A 20,290-nucleotide genomic window follows, 5' to 3' on the forward strand; every position below is an offset into this window, starting at 1 on the left:
TAAATATTGTTAAGATATTGAGACTCCCCTAATTTTTCTGCAGGTGTAGTTTAACCCCTCCCAAACTCTCACCTGGCTTTTTTTTGGGGGGGAAAGGGGGTGCATAATAAAGCTAATCCTAAAATTCATATGGAAATGCAGAGGACTGAGAATAGCTGAAATGAACTTGACAATAAGATTGGAAGACCAACACTTCCCTAAGACTACAGTAATCAAGAGAGTGTAGTTCTGGCATTATGATAGATGTGTACATTAATGGGATACAAGTGAGAGTCCGGAAAGAAACCCTTAGATTTATGATCAATTGATTTTTCCCAAGGGTGCCAAGACAATTCAATGGAGAAAAGAATAGTCTTTTCAGTGAGTGGTATTGGGACAACTGTACATCCACATACAAAAAAAAAAAAATTTAATTGGACCCTTACTGCACACAATATATGAAAATTAACTCAAGATGGGTCACAGACCTAGATGTGAGAGTTAAAGCTATAAAACTCATGGAAGGAAATATAGTAATAAATCTTTACGACCTTGCATTTAGCAACGGTTTCTTAGAATACCAAAAGCGTAAGTGACAAAATCAAATATAGACAAATTGAACTACAATTAAAAATGTTTGTTGCTACAAATGATACCATCATTAAAATAAAACAACCACCCGCAAAGTATTTGCAGAACTTAATTCAGATAAGGGACTTATTTCCAAAACATAAACAACTCTTAAATTTAACAATAAAAAGCAAGTAACCCAATATAAACATGGGCCAAGTATTTAAATAGACATTTCTCCAAAGAAGATATACAAGTGGCCAGGGAGCATATGAAAAGATGTGTCTGTAGTTATTAGGGAAATGTAAATCAAAGCCATAATAAGATACCGCCTTATAGATGCAGGGAAGGCTATCGTTGAAAAGATAGAAAATAGCCAGTGTTGACAAGAATGTGGAGAAATTGGAACCCTCACACCCCGCTGCTGGAAATGTCAAATGGTGCAGCCACTTTGGAAAACAGTTTGGCAGTTTTGCCATATTACCAGTCAGAATTACCATATGACCTAACAGTTCCACTCCTAGGTGCCCATAAGAAATGAAAACATATGGAGTCACCAAAGCCTTTACATGAATATTCATAGCAGCATTATTCATAATGGCCAAAAAGTGGAATCAACCCAAACGTCTGTCAACTAACAAGTGGATCAATAAAATGCAGTGTATCTACACAACAGAATATTATTTAGCAATAAGGAAACGAAGTATTAATATATGCTATGACATGAATGAAAACATCATACGAAGTGAAAGGAGCCAGTTAGAGAAGAACACACATGATTCCATTTATAGGAAAAATCCAGAAGAGGCAAATTTACAGAGAAGAAAGATTACTAGTTGATTACACCGGAAGAAGGGAGAATGGAGAATGGCCGCTAATGAGTGCAGGGTTTTTTGGGGGGATGATGAAAGTGTGCTGGAATTAGACAGCGGTGATGGTCACACAGCCCTGTAACTACACTACAAACCGCTGAAATGTACACTTTAAGTGGGTGAGTGGCCTTATGTTTCTGCCGAGGGCTCCCTGGGCAGAGGAAGAGAGGCCTTGGTGTGGGGTAGGTGAGGAAAGCAAGCTAGGAATGGAATGGAACAGTTGAGCCTTCACAGTATCTTCCTGCTTCAAATTGGTTGGATGTGCAAATAAAGAGACGGATGGATGGGGACTGGTCAAGACCAGTAACCTCTGGGCTTAGTTTTGTCAGCATCAGTGTGCCCTGGACTAGAATATTCTGGAAACAACTCTGCCTGGGCCCGGCCAACCTGGACAAGGCTACTGGCGCTGTGGAGAGCCTCCATGCTCCTGTTGGTTAGATGTAAATATGGCCCTAGAGTTCAGTTACCTGAGTGGGAACTCTGGCTTCACTTCTTTTGAGCAGCATGCCTTGGACGAGTTATACTAACCTCTCTGGTCCTCAGTTTCCCCATCTGTGCACTAGGAATAAGTATATACAATAATTCTATATCTACCTCACGAGGTTCTTTCAAAGATCCAACTAGATATTCCACAAAACATGCTTAGCCGAGTGCTTGGTACATTCGATACATATTCGTTCTTCTTTCTCCAAGGTGCTTTTTAGATAAATCTCAACTCTCCTGACACAGGCAGGAGAGTAATTATTGTGCACTTCATCACAGGCCCTGAGAACTCTGGGTTGAGCTTGTCTGCAGGGGTGTATCCTGTGGGTTATATGACTTTTGCAGAACAGCTGAGGGAAACCACCAAGCTACACTGGTGACTAATCTGGGACACTGGGCTGCCGCTCATCTCTCTGCCCGTCTTCTCCAGCAGCCGATTGTTCTGAAACCATCTCCAACCACCAGCGTCTGTCTGTCCTTGCTATGATCCCTGTGTGGGGCAAGCACTGGTGACGTGGCAGCTCTCAGTGCTGCAGGCTGTAAACCACAGCGTGTGACTTGTGTCTGAGGCCATTCAGAAAACGCAGGTGGAGGAGACGAGAGAAGGCCCTGTGGCCAAGACCCACGTGGCGGCCATCCAGGGAGCTACAGGAGCCTCTGTCCCTCCTGGAGATGCCCAGACTGGCTCCAGATAAGCTCTTGGGAAAGAGTGCCCCCTATACGTGGGGCCAGAGCTATGGAAATATCACAATTCTGAAATCCAAACGGCTCTGAAAGCCCAAGATTTGTTGAGATGCATTTGGCTGCCAAACCTGACAACTTTGAGTACTCCTGTGTGTTGTTTTTTTGTTTGTTTGTTCGTTTTGCAGAATATTAATGTATTTAATTACAGAATCCTGCCCCAGGTCCTGGGTGTTAGGTGACATATGGCTCATGAACTATGGGTTCCCCATCTAGAAGGCCAAACAGTTTAATTTCTGAAAACGATCTGGTCCTCAGGTGTTGGGATAAGGGCATGTGTCCCATATTATTATGAATCTATTTTACCCTCAGACTGTAGTCAGAGGAAACACACCTGCTATACACAGAATAAGAAAAGGACAGAGAGGAGAGAGCCTTGGGTTTGGGATGAGACAGCTGGGGCAGGGGTCCTGCTCCAGTTCTCACCAGCTGCAGAGCCCTGGGAATGTCTTTAACCGCTCTGAGCCTCGATTTCCTTGCTAATATAACATAATAATCCCTACCTCCTGTGGTTATTAGGGGATTAAATGAGATAATGCATGCTTAGCACATACAGAGTAAGGGCTTAGTAATTGATTACAGGCTTAATATTAATAGATAATGATATATGTATTACCTGGATGGACTCTTTTCCTCAGTGCCATGTGCACAGGCGTCCACAGACCAGCTAGGGAGCCAGGCCAGACAACCACACCTGGACGCTGTGCTCAGTGTATGGGAGCGGGATCCCAGTTTTGGGAACCCTGTCCAGGAAGGGGGGTGAGGCGCTGAGGACACTTAGTGCCCAGAACTTCCGGTCTTAGAGAGGAAATTATGTGGAGGATATTGGAATACGCGACTAAAAAACAGTAATAACAGTTGGGTGCTTGGGTGGCTCAGTCTGTTAAGAGTCTGACTCTTGGTTTTGGCTGAGGTCATGATCTCACGGTTGGTGAGTTCGAGCCCCACAATGGGCTCTGCGCAGTCAGTGAGGAGCCTGCCTGGGATTCTGTCTCTCCCTCTTTCTCTGCCCCTCCCCCACTGGTTCTCTCTCTCTCTCTCTCTCTCTCTCTCTCTCAATAAACAAACAAACAAACTTAAAAAAAAAAACAGTAATAATGGAACATGAAGTCTCATACCCACTCTTACGGGAGATGATCAGAAATCCTCTTTGGCAGAATCTGTGCCCCAGTGCTGCCTACCCCCCCACCAGTGCTACGTGATGCTGCTCACTTATCTGGGGAAGCAGAGGGGTCAACAAGATGTGATGACTATTTGTCTCAGGGTCTGTGTCCCCTATAACATGTTGGCAGCCTTCAGCACTGAGGACAAAGGCTAAACCAGTGGTCTCCTTCTGAGAGCCTCTTGACCACGAAAATCTGACTTTTGGCCCTTTCATATGCATGCCACTATAAAGAAATCACTGAGAAACTTTTCTTTCTGTGCAAAGTAAAATAATTATGATTGGATGTCCACAAATAATTATGATTGTGTACGCACCATTTCTGCAGCCCAGAAGATAGCAGAATGGCTCAGCTGACCTTAGGCACTCCTCGCTAAAACCGCCGCATCTGCCCCAGGCAGGAGGGGCTCAGCCGCAGGTGCAGGACCGAATTTGTGGCACTCCATCGCTAAAAGGTTTGCACAACTCCGGGGACCGGGGCTACTTAGAGTATCAGAGAATCTCACCTTTGGCCAAGGGCTGTTTAAAGTGCAGATCACATCTGATATTGCTTGACGTTGTGACTGATGAAAGGCCGAGCAGAGCTCTTTGAGGAACCTTTGATGCTCTGAACTTTCCATATTATTGTGGTCAGAGGTACTCAAGGATGGTTTAGCTCAAGGGGGGGGGGGGACGATTCTAATTTTGACCGTACCTGGAAAAATACTCCCCACGGGAGATTCTTCCCCAATCCTCTCACCCGTCAGGTAGCGGGGGAGAGGGCGATTGTGATTGTCAGACCATCCCAATCCAAGACCTAACACGGCCTCCCCCACAACGCATCACACACAGCTGGCAGGCGGCTCCCTCCCCAGGGGCCAGATCATGTGAACCCCAAGCTTGGAGGCTGCCTGGAGCTCTGTGGAGGGACCGCTCCTTTCTGAGCACCTGCAGCGTGTTTCTGGCTACCATCTCTTCTCCAGGTGAGCACTTTCCTGACCTACAGACCAGTTCATACTCTGCTTTGGCGTCTCAAAGGGCTTTCGTTCCCTCGGCCAATATTTATGGAGTGCCAGCTCTGGTAGAGGGGTAGTGCGGGCTCAGGAGAGGCAACCGGGATTCAACAGTGGGCTAGCAAAGCTCTCTGCCCTCGGGGAGCTGCCCTTTGAGCAGGGAGAGACAACGAATGGGGTAAAGTCATAAGTGGGAGAGCATCTTAGAAGGTAGTGAGTACTGTGGAACGGAAGACAGGATCTGGGGTACTGGGGCAGGGGGCAGGTTGAGTATTAAGGTAAGATGGATAGTACATTAGGGTCCTTCAGAGAAATAGAACCAATAGGCTGAATAGATATACAGATAGATAAGAAGAAATTGGCTCGTGTGATTGAGGAGGCTGAAGTGCCCCAAGAGCTGCTGTCTGGAGGCCCAGGAAAACAGCTGGGGTGGTGATACGCGTCCACAGGCCTGAGAGCCAGGAAGCTGATGTGTTTTAAGTCCCAGTCCGAGTATAGAAGAATGTCCCAGCTCAAGCTGTCAGACAGAGAGCCAATTCTTCCCCTGCCTCTTCAGGGCCTCGGTGGGATTGAATGAGGCCCACCCACACTGGGCAGAGCATTTCAGTCTACCAATTCGGATGCTCATCTCATCCAGAAACGCCCTCCAGACACACCCCAAAGCAATGTTTAGCCAAATATCTGGGTGCCCTGCGGGCTGGTGAAGCTGACATGTAGAATTTGCCATCAGAGACAGCCACACTAAGCCAAGCCAACAACCTGGTTCAGGGATCCCTTGGGTAGACCCCCCATTAGGCTCCGCACGTCAGCCGGGCACTCCGCCTGGCCGGTGGCGGGTTCTTACCTGAAGGTCTTTGGCAAGTGAACAGGTGACTGTATTGATCCCAAGCTTTCTGGGCTTTGTGCTCTAAGTCAGGAGGTCTGCTCCCCGGGTCTTCCCCTGGCTGAGCTTCAAGTACTTTCCTCTGTTCTGGGTGTACGTGCCTACATTCCTGGGTAGGCTCCTGCCTCCTGGCCTTACCACACTGCCTTCTCCCATTTCAGGGACGCAGGTGGCTTCTCAGGACCCCAAACTCCCTGGAAGTGCCCAGGGAGCATCCTTCCCTCAGCGCCCACACACAGGGTGCCTCAGGCGTGCCTTCAGCCTCCCTAACAGCAATGGCCAGACTGTCCCCACATACTCTTCACAACTGTGCTTTCTCCGTCCCCAGGCACAGCTAGTGGGACTTCCAGTCTGTTTAGGGTAACGGGTCTTAGTACAGGAGCCTTTGACCCATTCAGTCCCTTGACAGAGTTTGTAGGGTTTTTTTTTTTAACTTTATTTATTTTGAGAGACAGAGAAAGTGGGGGAAGGGCAGAGAGAGAGAGAGAGAGAGAGAGAGAGAGATACGGAATCCGAAGCAGGCTCCAGGCTCTGAGCTGTCAGCACAGAGCCCGACGCGGGGCTCAAACTCACAAACTGTGAGATCACCACCTGAGCCGAAGTCAGATGCCTAACCAACTGAGCCACCCAGGTGCCCCTGTAGCTTGCTTTCTTCTGAGCAGCAAGGAGTGAATAAACACCTAACGACCAGATTGTGTTCTTTTTCTTCATATATATTTATTCCAAAATACAGAAATAATTTTAAACACATTATTACAAATGAATTGGATTCATCATGGCTTTACTTAATGTTTTTACCTGCCCCAACTCAAAGAGGAGGCTTTTTAATTCAATAAATAGCATAAATAATATTTCATCTTCATACTGTGCCTTTCATCCTTTCTTTCTGTAAAATTTCCTGGAGACTCTTCAGGAACGTCAGCACGTTGCCTGTTGAAGTTTGGTTACACGGCTGTTCACAGGAAAAAAACTGTGGGGAGAAAAATTAATGGAGTAACTAAAAGAGTGTGGACCAGGAACCACCCTGCTTGCAGCCCTGTGAGAGGCAGGGTAGGGGTGCAGTGGGGTGGGGTGTGCAGACAGCAAGGGCTTGAGACATAGAGCAAATGCATGGGGAGGTCCAGAGCTAGCATGTCATGTAGACCGTGTAGATGGCTGACTTTGTGCTACCATTTCAGGGGTGCCCCCCACCCCCACCTATCAAATAATCCTAAATCTCACTAGAGGGAACCTTTTCTCAGGAATCTTTGAATCCTAACGCTTTATTATCCTTTTTTGGTCGTCCTTCCAAGGTCACTGAAGAGCTCTATGGCCGAGAATGGGAATTTGGCATCAGGTAGACCAGAGTTCCCATCTCAACTCTGCCACTGCTTAAGTATCTAGCCTTAGGCAAGTTAGTTAACCTCACGGAGCATCTGTTTCCTCCAAACGAAGTGAGGGTGGTAAATGATAATTGCAACAATTGTTACTGAAATGCTATTGTCATGAAACAGTATATATTAAGCATTTAGAACTACAAGCTGTTGATGGTAAGTAACTCAGCTGAGTAGCTGGGTGAAGGCTCTTAGCCTTCTGAGGACACACATGGATTTGCTAATTCCCGAAGAGTTCATGTCCTCCCTGCCCTCCAGGGACCAGGGCACATGCAGAAAAAGAGAACATACTGATGGGCACTTAAGGCAAATGGCAAGCTTCCATCTGGATCTGAGTGCTCCTTCTTTTAAATACCTTCTTAGCCAGTCGGAAAAAAAAAATCTTCTTTTTACAGGCCACAACACCCACTGGGTTAACGAATCGACAGCTCTGATTCTCTAGATCTCAGCTTCTTATTACAATCAGGACAGATTCTTTCATTATTCAGTAGGTGGAAAGAAGTAAACGGCAACATGGGTGTGAGTGTTTTTTTAAACCAGGGGGAATTACAGGGCTATAGGGCAGATCTCACTTTAATTTTGTCATTCTGAGTACATTTCTTACAGGTCTCGTATTGGCCTCGAACTACCAATTCCAACTTTATCGCCGTTTCTCATTTAGCTAGAGTTGTCATTGACCTTCACATAAAAAGAACTAACCAGAGCGGAAGACAGGGAAAAACCAATTCACCTGGCACTTGGTGCTCTTTAGGTCTTTGATGGTTCTTTTTAGTCGGTTAAAAATTAGGGGGAAACTTGTTTGCACTGTGGAGTTGGTCATCTGGGACAGCCCTTCCTGGAAGCACGGTGTGGTGCAGTCGTCCTGGTAAATGAAAAGAATTTACTAAAAGAAACACCTTGAGGACCACTTTGAGAAGAACCACAAAGAGCTTGCTTTCAGACACTACCTTAATTTAACCAATGTAACCTAAACCGGTATTATTTTTAGACAGGTCCCTCTCCCCATGTAGGAAAGGACTTTCAGCATTTCAAGTCAAGGCCATTTTTCCACAGTGTCACTGCCTGGAGATTTCCAGTATGTTCCAGCAGAGGAACACAAAGCCGATGGACTCTGGAAAACAGCTCGTTCTAGTCTCCGATGCAACCGATGTTCCTGGGCTCCGTGTCTTGTAATAGGTTCCCAAGGAGAAAGAAAGGAAAAGCTTTCTCACACCAGTCTGATGGCATGAGTCAGTTGAATACAGCCAGTGTTTCAGCAGTAGCTAAAATCACGGACCATAAACTGAAGGGCGGGACTGGGCTATAAATGCGTGGTTCCTCCTCAGAAGGCCCCCTACCCTAGTCTCGTGTAATGGATGCAGCCTGATGGGGTGTGATATCTGACCCCAGCGAGGATGACAAGTTCAGATTCTCCCAGGCCTTGCTTGGGATGATAATAATACAGGAGGCACCTTCCTCCTCCCCTGAACCAGAAAATTCCTGCCTGGCTTACTCTTTGTGAAAGTGGGGAATCACCTTCTGGAAGTGCTTTTCGTTTTCTCTCTACTTAGACACGCTGTCCTCCCAGCATTCAAACCATGAGAGGGCCACCCCAAATCAGCTAAAAAGACAGACAGGAAGGGAGGAGTGAGGGAGAAGGTATAGCACCCAGAGACGTTTTGTAATAGGAAAGAAAAAATGTTATTTTACTTCCTTGTTGTGCAACCCTTGAGTTTTAGGAAATAAATTAGTAAGCAGTACGATATAAGCTATATCGTTTGTTACATTCTCAGCTCCAGTTTGATTGAATTGTGCACATGGCCACTAATCTAAGAAGACATACAAGATTCTTTTTAAAGTATTGAATAGTGTTCAAACTTCCCAAAGGGCATAAAAGCAGACCAAATACAATGTATACTAGTGATGTATCTAGTATAGAATTCAAGGGCCTGGTTTTAAAAGGAAATCCTGAACTGTAACAATTGCAGTTAAGCAACATTTTCTTATTTCAAATATCAAATCGAGCAATTCATTTTTACTTGAAAACTTTTTAAAATTACACCGTCAAGATTATATTGTTTTACTGTACTTACAGAAGGAATGGGCAGACACAAACAATCGGTCACCTGCAAAAGAATAATCCCAGGGTGAAGATTCCAGATGCAAACATTAAAATAAGTTTGGAAAGTTCTTAAAAGAGCATTTACTCACGTTGGTGCCACAGCCACATTTTGAAGGTGGATGTTCCTAAAGTAAATAGAAAAACAAGAACCCATAATGGGTGGTGTGCTTTTCATCCTTTTGTTTCACCTACATTTTTTTGTTTCTTTGTTTCTTCTTTTTTTAAGTGAGAGCGAGAGAGAGGCAGAGGGAGAGGGAGAATCAAGCAGGCCCCACGCCCAGCACAGAGCCTGATGCAGGGCTCGATCCCACAATCATGACCTGAGCCGACATCAAGAGTAGGACATACAACCGACTGAGCCACCCAGGCGCCCCTCACTTAAACTTTCAAGAGTTCCCTTTCCCACTGGCGCCCCCCTCTGCAGCTTACCTGCAGTTTGTTAATGAGGTACGTGACATCATGAATCCCTGACAAGGTTGAACACCTCTGGCTGGCCACAGAGCAGAGAAGCAGGGCAGAGGCAAGGACCACGGACAGGAGCATCTTGACTTGGAGCTGCAGGGTAGCTTGTAGTTGCCTTGAAATCGAGTCGTATTTAAAGCTCCCTCTTGCAAACCTGGAAAAACCCTGACATCAAACTGATACCAGGTGCCCACTTCTTCTATGTAAGTTTGGGCCACTTGACATTGAAAAATACATATATACATTGAACTGAGTCACTTGGCAAAGACTATGTTACACTGTGCTAGGAAATATCATTCCCCAGAAAAGATGCTTTTCAAAATTTGGGTACTGAGATGCTGTAGGAAAAGTTAAAGATCTAAAAACCATAATTTTTTTTTAAGGCAGATATTCTAGTTGTGAGAGTTAGAATACTTTCCATGAAAGCCCAGGTCTGTATTTTCCCCTTTTTACTTTATTGGAAATGCTGATATAATAGCCAGTCACAGGTATTATAATGAAGGGGCCAGGGAGGGGGCGGGAGGGTGAGAAATCATGCAGGAGAGCTGCTCTGTTGGGGTTTTTGCAAGCTCAAGCTCGATGAAGTCATTGCAACTTTAATCTTACTACATTTTATTCTCAAATCTTAACAGCATTTTTCATGCCTGGGGCCAGATTCTCCACCTAGCACAAGGCATTTTTGTGCCAGTATCTCTTTAAACAGGTGTCTGAAGGAGGGAACTCTTCAACTGTACCAGCAAGAATGTAGCCACAGTGTCTGTTAAGATTGGTCTTGAGGATTCCTTAGTGTCTTTAGGGAACTTATGTCACCCTGCACAGCTGTCAAGTCAAAACTCGGTGCTTGAGATAGGATAATGGCTCACCTGTATTGAGCGCTTACGGCATACCAGCCACAGTTTTCAGCTCTTTACGGGAATTGCGTCATGTAGTACCTACAGCCACCAAATGAGGTAGGTACTAATTTGCCATTCCCATTTCTTCATATCTTAGATTAGAACACTGTCTGTATCTTAGCTTCCCAGCCCTTGGATGAAGCTGTTCTTAACCACTGTGAGCCAGAAAGATGTCTCACTGTAGCCCTATAAGTATTATGGTTATTCCCATTCTTTTGTAGATGGGGAAATTGAGGCACAGAGATGCAAGTAATTCGCCCAAAGCCACACAGCTAGGAAGAAAAAACAAAACAAAACAAAACAAAACAAAATAACTGTATTCAAATCCAGAACTCTGGCTCCCAGCTTCAGCTGCCCCCCTACTTCTCTGTTTTTTGCCTGCCTCTCTCCCTGGGATATATGCCCCGTATGGATCTGGTTCACCCTTATATCCTCAGCCCTTGGAAAACTCCTTAAGGAGCAGTGAGCTATCACTAAATGCCTCTTGAATCAAAACGTGAATGTGAAAGGCAGTTTTTGAAGTAGTAAGACAGGTACTCAAAAACTATGATTGTGTAAGGTTACAAATCTAGTTTCTGGGCGTGTATATGGAGGTGTATGGGCTTAAGGAAATTTATCTTCTACACGTTAGAGGCTGAAAAAGTGGGGATTCTCTGGCTTAGCATTTTGAGCCATACTAGCAAGTGGGACACACTCGTAAGATTTTCTCACCACTGCTGGAAGAGTATGTGGTAATATTGCTTTTCTCATTGCATGCTGTTCCTTAGGAGCGGTATTGGACTATGGGGAAAGGGGGTGTCTTGGTAGCAAAGAAGGTAAAAAAAATGGCTTCTTGCTAACTTCCCCAGATCCTCCTGCAGCTTGGCCTCCATGCCTGCCCTGTGTATGCACCAAGGAGACGTTTCAAAGGCCTGCCAGCCTGTGCCGAATACTTTCATGCCACAGTCTGGTAGCGATGCCCTTTTCTTGCCAATAGAAGCTCGATTAGTTCAGGATGGCAATGTACCCAGCCAAACACCCACTTTTTCAGTCACTCTGCTGCACTGCTGCAGGTGGTCATGTGACATGTTCTGATGGTTGCAACGTCTGTAGAATTCATTTGCTTTTCTGGTAACAGGAGACAAAAGTAGCTGAAACCCGTCGTTAACCACCTTATTGCGATCTGAGCGTGAATGTGCTAGCAAGAGCTTCGGAAGCGATCTTCTGACCATGCAGGGATGGACCAGAGAACTGTAGCAATAGCAACTCTAACGTTTTACATAAATGGAAAAAAGTCCTGGAAAACAAAAATAAAACCACGAAAGCGACGATAGAAAGTAACAGTAAGAATACCAAAGTGGTACTAAGTTCCAGCTAGATATCACTGCCTGCTGAAGACCATGCATCTTGACGCTCAGGAAAAATGGAAATTAGCATGTGCTAGAGTCATTGCAATCTGCATGATGCTGTCTTGTGTCTCTTCCTCCAAGCGGGACTGAGTTCCAGGAGAACTGATAGGATGTCAGACTCTGGTTCATTATTGTATTCCCAGGGCACAGTCCATACTCAGTGCTCAGGAATTGCTGGTTAAGTGAATGAATGACGAATAGCTGTCCTTTTCTTAAAATGTATTAAATGTATGTGATTTGTGAAATGACCAAGATGTGTTCCCAGTGGATCAGTAACAAAGAACAGACAGAGCCTTTACAAAACCTGAGCAAGGAAAGCATTTGAAGAGTAAGCAATGAACAAAATACACCCTCCTGCAATGCAGTCCCTTCAGAACTTTGAAGAGTTCTTCAAGCTCTTCTCCCTTTCAGTTCTCTTAGCAACTGCACGAAGAAGGCAGGTCAGGTGAAGGAACTCCGAGTCTGTACAGGATGAAACGGAGAGAGAGAGAGGTAGGTGACTGTTCTTTGCAATTCTATCTTCCCAGCCACTTCAGTTATAAAAATGAAAAGAATTAAGAATATTTAAATGGCAGCTCTGTATTTTAAAACACCGTTAAAACAGCAGATGTTTATCTAGGCAAAGTCTACAGCTTTTGAGGTTTAGCTTCTAGGATTTATTGCGATACCGGAATGTGAGTATGCAAATGATCTCCTGCAGAGGAAATACACCAAGCTCAGAAATGAACTACTTGCTTGTTTTAAATATCAAGAAGATTGGAGAGTGGGATGCTTACCAAGATGTAGCGTAGATAACATATTTTACAATAAATGACAAAAGACAATTCTCCACCATTTATTTTGTTTCAAAGATAAAGTTTGACATTTTTATTTTGTGATTAAACACCCATGTGTCAGGGATTATTTCTCTAATAAAACAAAAATGGTTATTTGTTCTAGGAAGCCACAGCATGAAATGACACACACAAAAAGACACTAAATTTCTAAGTAAAACCCATTCTGTTTTTTCTTCTGAATAGCCAAGAGATAACGTTATGAGAATCCTTGAGCACTAATTTCTTAATCAAATAGTTCTTTCCAAGTCATTATTTCCCAACCAACTGTGAGGGGCAAGCCTCGCTGGGTGCACTGTTATCCCTACTGGGGTTTCTCCCCCCGGAAGGGGGATTTCTACGTGGGAGCTCTGCACCTCTCCTTTCGCAGCTCCTAAGCAAATTCCGGGGCCAGGGACCTGGGGCCCTGTGCTTCCCGTTTAGCTTCCATGAAGTTTCCAGAGTTACAAGATGCAGGCTCCACTCCTCTCAGCCCCCACCCCTTCTACACTGCTACTCCTCACCAAAGGTGACTAACGACCCAGGCTATCCTCGTAAAAGGAATTTTTACATTCCCCCACTGATACAGCCCTTTGTTGCCTGAAACCTGCCCCTGTGTTTCTTAAGAGTCTGTGGGACCCCACCCCGCTTTGCTGTGGACAATTTACTGGTGCTCATCTACTAAAGAAAGGTATGAAAGGGGCGCCTGGGTGGCTCCGTCTGTTGCGCATTCAACTGTCGCTCAGGTCACCATCTCATCATTGGTGAGTTCGAGCCCTGCGTCGGGCTCTGTGCTGACAGCTCAGAGCCTGGAGCCTGCTTCGGATTCTGTGTCTCCCTCTCTCTCTCAAAAATAAACATTAAAAAATAATGATAATAAAAATTTTTAAAAAAGGATGAGAACTCCTGTTTTGGGCCGCATTGGGGAAGGCACTACCATTTGTTGAACCCTTACTATATGCAAGGTAATATATTAAACACCTCATATGTATTAACGCACTCAGCCCAGTCTTTATTAGCCTCACTTTATAGATGTTGAAGCTCAGGAAATTGAAGCTCAGGAGGGCTAAGAGGGTCCCCTTAATCACACAGCTAACAATTTGAACTGGATTTATCTAATCCTAGAGCCTGTGCTCTCATGGCCTATGCCCTATATCAATCTGCATTTCTGCTGACCCACCTATACGGCATTGTTCTGGGTACCTGTCGTAACTTAAAGGGAAACTTTCACAATGTCCAGAGCACTTGATGTCCTGAGAATGAAGGGGAGGATGTCCTCAAATTCCTTGCAGCAGGAACCCACTTAGGTGGCACCAAAGTTGACTTCCAAGTGGAACAGTGCATTTGCAATAGGAAAAGTTACAACATCTATGTCATGAATCTGAAGAGAACCTGGGAGGTTTCTACTAGCAGCTTGTGCCATTGGTGCCATTGACAACCCGGCTGATGTCAGAGTCCTGTCCTCCCAGAATACTGACCAGCAAGCTATCCTCAAGTTTGCTGTTGCCACTGGAGCCACTCCTGGTGCTGGTCACTTTGCTCCTGGAGCCTTCACCAATGATCCCAGGGGTGACCTCAGCGTCACCCAGATCCAGGAGCCATGGCTTCGGGCGCCTAGTGACCCCGGGGGTGACCTCAGCCTCACCCAGATCCAGGAGCCATGGCTTCGGGCGCCTAGTGACCCCGGGGGTGACCCCAGCCTCTGACGGAGGCCTCTTACGTTAACCTGTCTACCATCACTCTGTATAACACAGACTCTCCCCTGCCATCCCCTGCAGCAACCAGGCAGCTCCCTCAGCGGCTCTGACTCGGTGGATGCTGGCGCAGGCAGTTCTGCGCATGTGCGGCGCTCTTCCCCGGGAACTGGTGAGAGGTCACGCCTAACCCCGACCGCTAGGAGGTCCCTGGAGGGGAAGAACAGGCCGCTGCTGAGAGGGATTGACCTGGGAGGCACGTCAGGGTGCATGGACTGCTCCAGCGCCCCAATTTACTGCTTCTCACCCCCACACGGCAGGCTGGTCTGAAGGTGAGCGGTGCCTCGGTGCTGGTGCAGCCCACCCCGCGGAAGCCTGGGTGCCCCCCTCCCCCTCCCCCTCCCCGCCCTCCCCTCCCCCCCCCTCCCCCGGCGCCACTGAGGACTGGCCCGCGGTTAATGCGTAGGAACAACCGCTGAGTGGTCTTAAGCAGTTTTTCCAGACTCTTAAGTAGAAAACGGAAATAAGCTTGATGGAAAACGAGGTTTCTTTAAAAAAAAAAACTTGCTGAATGAATTGAGTTCTGATAAACTTGTCCAGAAGACGTGCATCTGATGGCTTTGGGGCGGTAATTTTTTGGAATTTTATGCTTTTTTCTTTTTAGTGCTATTTCAGGTTTTCTCCTTCTTAGTTTTCTATGTGTGTTTTCCTGGAAAATGATCCCTGAATAATGCTAACAAAGTAGTAAGATTGTGCATTTTACCCATATTTTCTCTTTGATGAAACTTGTAAGAAATGTGTATATTTGATTATTTTCAGATATTTAGGTTATGCTTTTTATTGATCATTTCTGGATATGATTTTCCTCATCTTTACAATTTTGCATTTTATGCACGTGCATTCCTTCTTAGGTGATTTGGATTTCCTAGATTGTTTTTTATTTTTATTTTTTAGTAATCTCTGTGCCCAACGTGGGGCTCGAACTCATGACCCCGAGATCAAGCGTCGCATGCTCTACTGACCCAGTCAGGCCACCCCTAGATTTATCTTCTTGTTCCTCTTCTAGCTTCTTGAGTCATATGTTTGCTTCAGTGTTTAAACAAATATTAGCTTCAGTTACTGACTACACCGTGTGGCAAGCAGAGCGCTACAGGCTTTATTTGCATTATCCCACTGAATTCTTACAATACCACCTGCGGCTTCCTAAGAAATATTTGTAGCTTAGTGGTGGTGAGTGCAGACTTGAGCTAGATGGTTGCTGCCACTTCTAACTCTGTGGCCTCATGCACGTGACTTCTCGGCGCTTCAGTTTCCTTAGCTATAAAATGGGATAATCGTATAATCCACATTACAGGTCTGTTGTGGGGGATGAATAAATTAGTTCTTAGAGCCCCTAGAACAGAGTCTGGCACATGATCAGCACTATGGACGCAGTCCATATTATTATTTAAAGATGAGGGATTGAAGCTTTAAAAAGTTAAGCAACTTTCCTAGGATTACACAGCTATTCCCAGATTAGGGGCCACCTTCTTTTGAGCACAGCCTGGGCAGCATCGCGTAGATTTTGGTATGTGGTTGGCTCACTCGCATTGATTTCTTAACAGTCTATAATTTCAATCTTGGTTTCTTCTTTTTTTAAAGAAATTTTTAATGTTTGTTTTTGAGAGAGAGAGAGACAGTGATAGAGTGTGAGCAGGGGAGGGGCAGAGAGAGAGGGAGACACAGAATTCAAAGCAGGCTTCAGGCTCTGAGCTGTCGGCACAGAGCTGGATGCAGGGCTTGACCCATGAACCATGAATGAGATCATGACCTGAGCTGAAGTCAGACACTCAACCGATGGAGCCACACAGGTGCCCCAATTTTGGTTTCTTCTTTGATGAAGTTCCCATTATTTTTTCCTCTGTAGGAAATCGTTTTGGGAAACCCTTTGCTTTCTACCTGCATGATCTTCATCCTTGAAACTCAGAAGTTTTGCCAGAATTTGTCTAGTTGTGGCTATTCTGTTTTTATCCCTGACCAGCACATAGCCCATTTGATCTTAAGATCACCGTCTTTCTCCCATAAAAATATTTTTCTATTTGTTCTTTGATCTCCACTTCTCTTTTTTCCCCTTCTGTAATTTCTATCGTACACAGGTTGAAATCTTCTAAGCTTATTTTTCATGGCTTTGTTTTCCCCTTGAATTTCTTATCATTGTTTTTTACTTCGGATTTCTGGGGGGTCTTCTGGATTGGGTCTTTTAATTACCAGTTCAGTTATCTGCAGAATCCATTCTGTTTTTAACCATCTCTACTGAGTGTTTTTGTTCCCACCAATGCATATTTCCATTTTAATATTTTTAAATTTTAAATTTTTTTTTCAACGTTTATTCATTTTTGGGACAGAGAGAGACAGAGCATGAACGGGGGAGGGGCAGAGAGAGAGGGAGACACAGAATCGGAAACAGGCTCCAGGCTCTGAGCCATCAGCCCAGAGCCTGATGCGGGGCTCGAACTCACGGACCGCGAGATCGTGACCTGGCTGAAGTCGGACGCCTAACCGACTGCGCCACCCAGGCGCCCCATTATTTTTAAATTTTAATATGCATCCCAAAAAGCATGTAACAAGCTCATGAGGGCCACCCTGCACCATTTTTTAATGACAATGTGGAAGAAAGATGGTATATACAAATGACAAAGACACACAAAATGGCCTTGCATTTTCCACTAAAATTAAATGAATTAAAAATTCCAGTGAAACGTTCACTTCTACTAAAGTTTTTCTGTCATGGACACAGCCATCCAGCCTCTCTTTCTCCAAAATCTGACACCCACTGCCAGACCTTAAAGGCAGCCTACATTCTCCCATACTTCACCAGTGTCTTTCGGTCTTCTTTTTTGAATTTTATTAAAGTTTTTACCTTAGAACAGTTTAAGATTACAAGACAATTATTAACGTACTACAGAAACTTCTCATATACCCACATCTAGTTTCCCTGTTGTTAACATTTTAACATTTGTTATATATACACGATACATTTGTTACAGTTAATGAACCAATATGGATAACATTGTGGGGTTTTTAAAATAAGTTTATTTATTTTTGAGAGAGAGAGAGAGACAGAGCACAAGTGGTGGAGGGGCAGAGAGAGAGGGAGGTACAGAAACGAAAGCAGGCTCCAGGCTCTGAGCTGTCAGCACAGAGCCCGATGTGGGGCTCGAACTCACAAACTATGAGATCGTGACCTGTGCTAAAGCCTGATGCTTAACTGACTGAGCCACCCAGGTGCCCCTTGGTACATTATTTTTAACTAAAGTCCATATTTTATTCAGATTTCCTTAGTTTTCACTTAATGTTCTCTTCTGTTCTAAGATCCCATCCAGAACACCTCATTACATTTAGCCATTATGTCTCTTTAGGTTCCTTTTAGTTGTGACCATTTCTCAGGCTTTTCTTTGTTTTTAATGACCTTGATGGTTTTGAGGAGTACTCCTTAGGTATTTTGTACAATGTCCCTCACTTTGGGATTTGCTTGATGTTCTCATGATTAAACTGAGTTTAGGGAGGAAGACCACAAAAGTCAAGTTTTATTTTCATCACATTGTATCAGAGCATTTGCATCAGCATGACTTATCCTTGTCGATGACCTTCATCCTCTGGCAGAAACCACCTGTAGATTTCTCTTTTCCCCTCCTTCCATACTGTACTCTTTGGGGGAAAAGTCACCATACAGATAAAGAGTGGGGAGTTATGTTCACTTCCTTGAGGACTGAGTATCTGCATAAATTACTTGGGGTTATTCTGCCTGGGACATTTGTCTCCTCATTTATTGATTGATTCAGTTATGTATTTAATTCGGTATAGACTCATCAGAATTTGTTTTCTATTTCGGGTTGCAATCCATTACTACTTTATTTTGTTACTTGGATTTTTCCAGCTTTGGTAATCGGGAGTTGTTTCATTTGTCCTCTGTGTCCTTTTCAACTCCACCGTTGTGCCTTTTTTGGTTCTGTTTTGTGAGCACCATGTTACTTTCTGGCACCACAAGATGTTCCAGGCTCATGTTGTCACTTTGCTGCGCCAGTCCTGGAATCAGCCATTTCTGCAAAGAGTGCAGATTCCTTTTATTGGAGCCTGGCATCAAAAAGCAAGATGGAAGCTATCCATGCTTAGTGTGACTGGGATTCTGTTTTTCTTTTCAGTTGTGCAATTATATTTCTTATCTTTCTTGCCATAATTGCCTGCTCTCGTCTTCTCATCTTATCAATGCAATGTAAGAATAAGAATTATACATACATATATATATATATATATATATGTACATATATATAGTGAGAGAGAGAGAGAGAGAAAGGAGAAACAGAAAGAGAAGCTCTTTTATGTATTTATTTTTTTTTACCCTGGGTTATTCACTCTGAATGTTCTATTTAAACTGCTGAGGTTTGGGGCGCCTGGGTGGCGCAGTCGGTTAAGCGTCCGACTTCAGCCAGGTCACGATCTCGCGGTCCGTGAGTTCGAGCCCCGCGTCAGGCTCTGGGCTGATGGCTCAGAGCCTGGAGCCTGTTTCCGATTCTGTGTCTCCCTCTCTCTCTGCCCCTCCCCCGTTCATGCTCTGTCTCTCTCTGTCCCAAAAATAAAATAAATGTTGAAAAAAAAATTAAAAAAAAAAAAAAAAGAAAAGTAAAAGTAAACTGCTGAGGTTTTACATATCTGGTAATGTTTTGCTTTGCTGATACATATGAACAGTCGTTCGGAAAGATAACCTGAACGAGATGGGTCCCAACAGAGCCTGTGGCAACCATTGCGATTTCTTTCTGTCCTTAACACAAATAGGAGACAAATTTAGATGTACACTTTTTCTCTAGCAGCTGAGAGGGTGGGTCATTTGTTCAGGGATAATGCGGTCAGCAGGGCTGAGAGCTACTTGATTTGGAATCTCACCTTAGCTCTGGAGCCAGGTCTCCCTCTTGTCTGGGAAGCTGGACATCAGCCAGCACAGAGGCCCTCTCTGGTCTCCCATCGCAAAGGAGGCGGGGCTCTGTGTACCAGCATTTCAGGATTGTAGGGGGATCTACTTGCACACCCCTGCTGATTGGTTAGCTATCTAGTTGGCCCTAAACACAAACTATTGGCTTCTGTTTCTACCTCTCTATCCTGCTCCCTTAGACAGAGCTCTTCAACAAGACTTTTTAGTTCCTGCCTCAGTCTTTTTCCCCAGAGGGAAAGCTCTGCTCTCCCTCCATGACTAGTGACAGGTTCTAGAAACCCAGCCGAAGTTAGCGGCCAGGCTTCCCACCACCATTCCCGAAAGTACTATATTACTTAGACCTCTGAGGTCATTCACCTAGTGAGAGGAACAGCCAGGATCCAACCCACTCTCTTTGCATTACCATTTCTGCTGCAGAGGCTGACCAGTAAATTAAATAGATGATTCAAACTCTGCACTCAAACACCATTCAGGAATTATTATTCCCATGGTGTAGATAATCCAGTTTGGTGAAATAGGTAAAATGGGATAGAGAAAATGAATAAAGTTCCTACTGTGCATAGTCACAACTGAAAGTGAAGGTCAGGGTAGGAGCGGTAGGGCCGTGGGAACTCAGAACCATGGTGAGTAGGGATATCATGCACACTCCAAGGGTTTACTTCACAGCTCCTTTTGGTGGGAAAGGAGGCTCCACCTCTGGCTATACCTCTGCTGTCTCCACAACACCAGGGACGCCAAGCATAGCACCCAGAAGGGCACCACCCACAAAAGCATGTGCTTTGGTGTCCATCTGAAAGAATGTGGTTTTCAAGTTGGTTTCAGAAAAAGATAAGCAAAACAAAGAAAGAAACCGTTACTCAGCTTCCCATGATGCTTCATCAGAAACCAACTGAAGGATCCTGTGGAGTACTTCTAAAAG

The 20,290-nt window shown here is 44.8% G+C and overlaps 1 protein-coding gene and 1 pseudogene across 1 annotated transcript; one reads left to right on the forward strand and one right to left on the reverse strand.

Annotated features, from left to right (window-relative positions):
• Positions 1-6,490: 6,490 nt before the first annotated feature.
• Positions 6,491-9,699, reverse strand: IL9 (interleukin 9). The gene is made up of 5 exons (XM_045489700.1): positions 9,586-9,699; positions 9,246-9,281; positions 9,128-9,160; positions 7,786-7,917; positions 6,491-6,652 (listed from the first exon to the last, which is right to left on the reverse strand). Exons 1-5 carry the CDS (start codon positions 9,697-9,699, stop codon positions 6,542-6,544), a joined length of 426 nt encoding a protein of 141 aa, XP_045345656.1. The 3' UTR covers positions 6,491-6,541.
• A 4,244-nt stretch (positions 9,700-13,943) lies between these two features.
• On the forward strand, positions 13,944-15,479 carry LOC123579184 (annotated as a pseudogene).
• The last annotated feature ends 4,811 nt before the right edge of the window (positions 15,480-20,290 follow it).

This window comes from Leopardus geoffroyi, chromosome A1 (genome assembly GCF_018350155.1).
Source record: "Leopardus geoffroyi isolate Oge1 chromosome A1, O.geoffroyi_Oge1_pat1.0, whole genome shotgun sequence".
Taxonomy (NCBI): Eukaryota; Metazoa; Chordata; class Mammalia; order Carnivora; family Felidae; genus Leopardus; species Leopardus geoffroyi.

What these genes read in the sequence shown, in the direction of transcription:
- IL9 (XM_045489700.1), bottom strand. Translation starts at nt 9,699, where the DNA reads ATGCTCCTGTCCGTGGTCCTTGCCTCTGCCCTGCTTCTCTGCTCTGTG. An exon ending in ACCTCATTAACAAACTGCAG is followed by an intron (nt 9,282 to 9,585) that starts GTAAGCTGCAGA and finishes TATTTACTTTAG; the next exon opens with GAACATCCACCTTCAAAATG. An exon ending in TGTGTCTGCCCATTCCTTCT is followed by an intron (nt 7,918 to 9,127) that starts GTAAGTACAGTA and finishes TTCATTTACCAG; the next exon opens with GACGACTGCACCACACCGTG.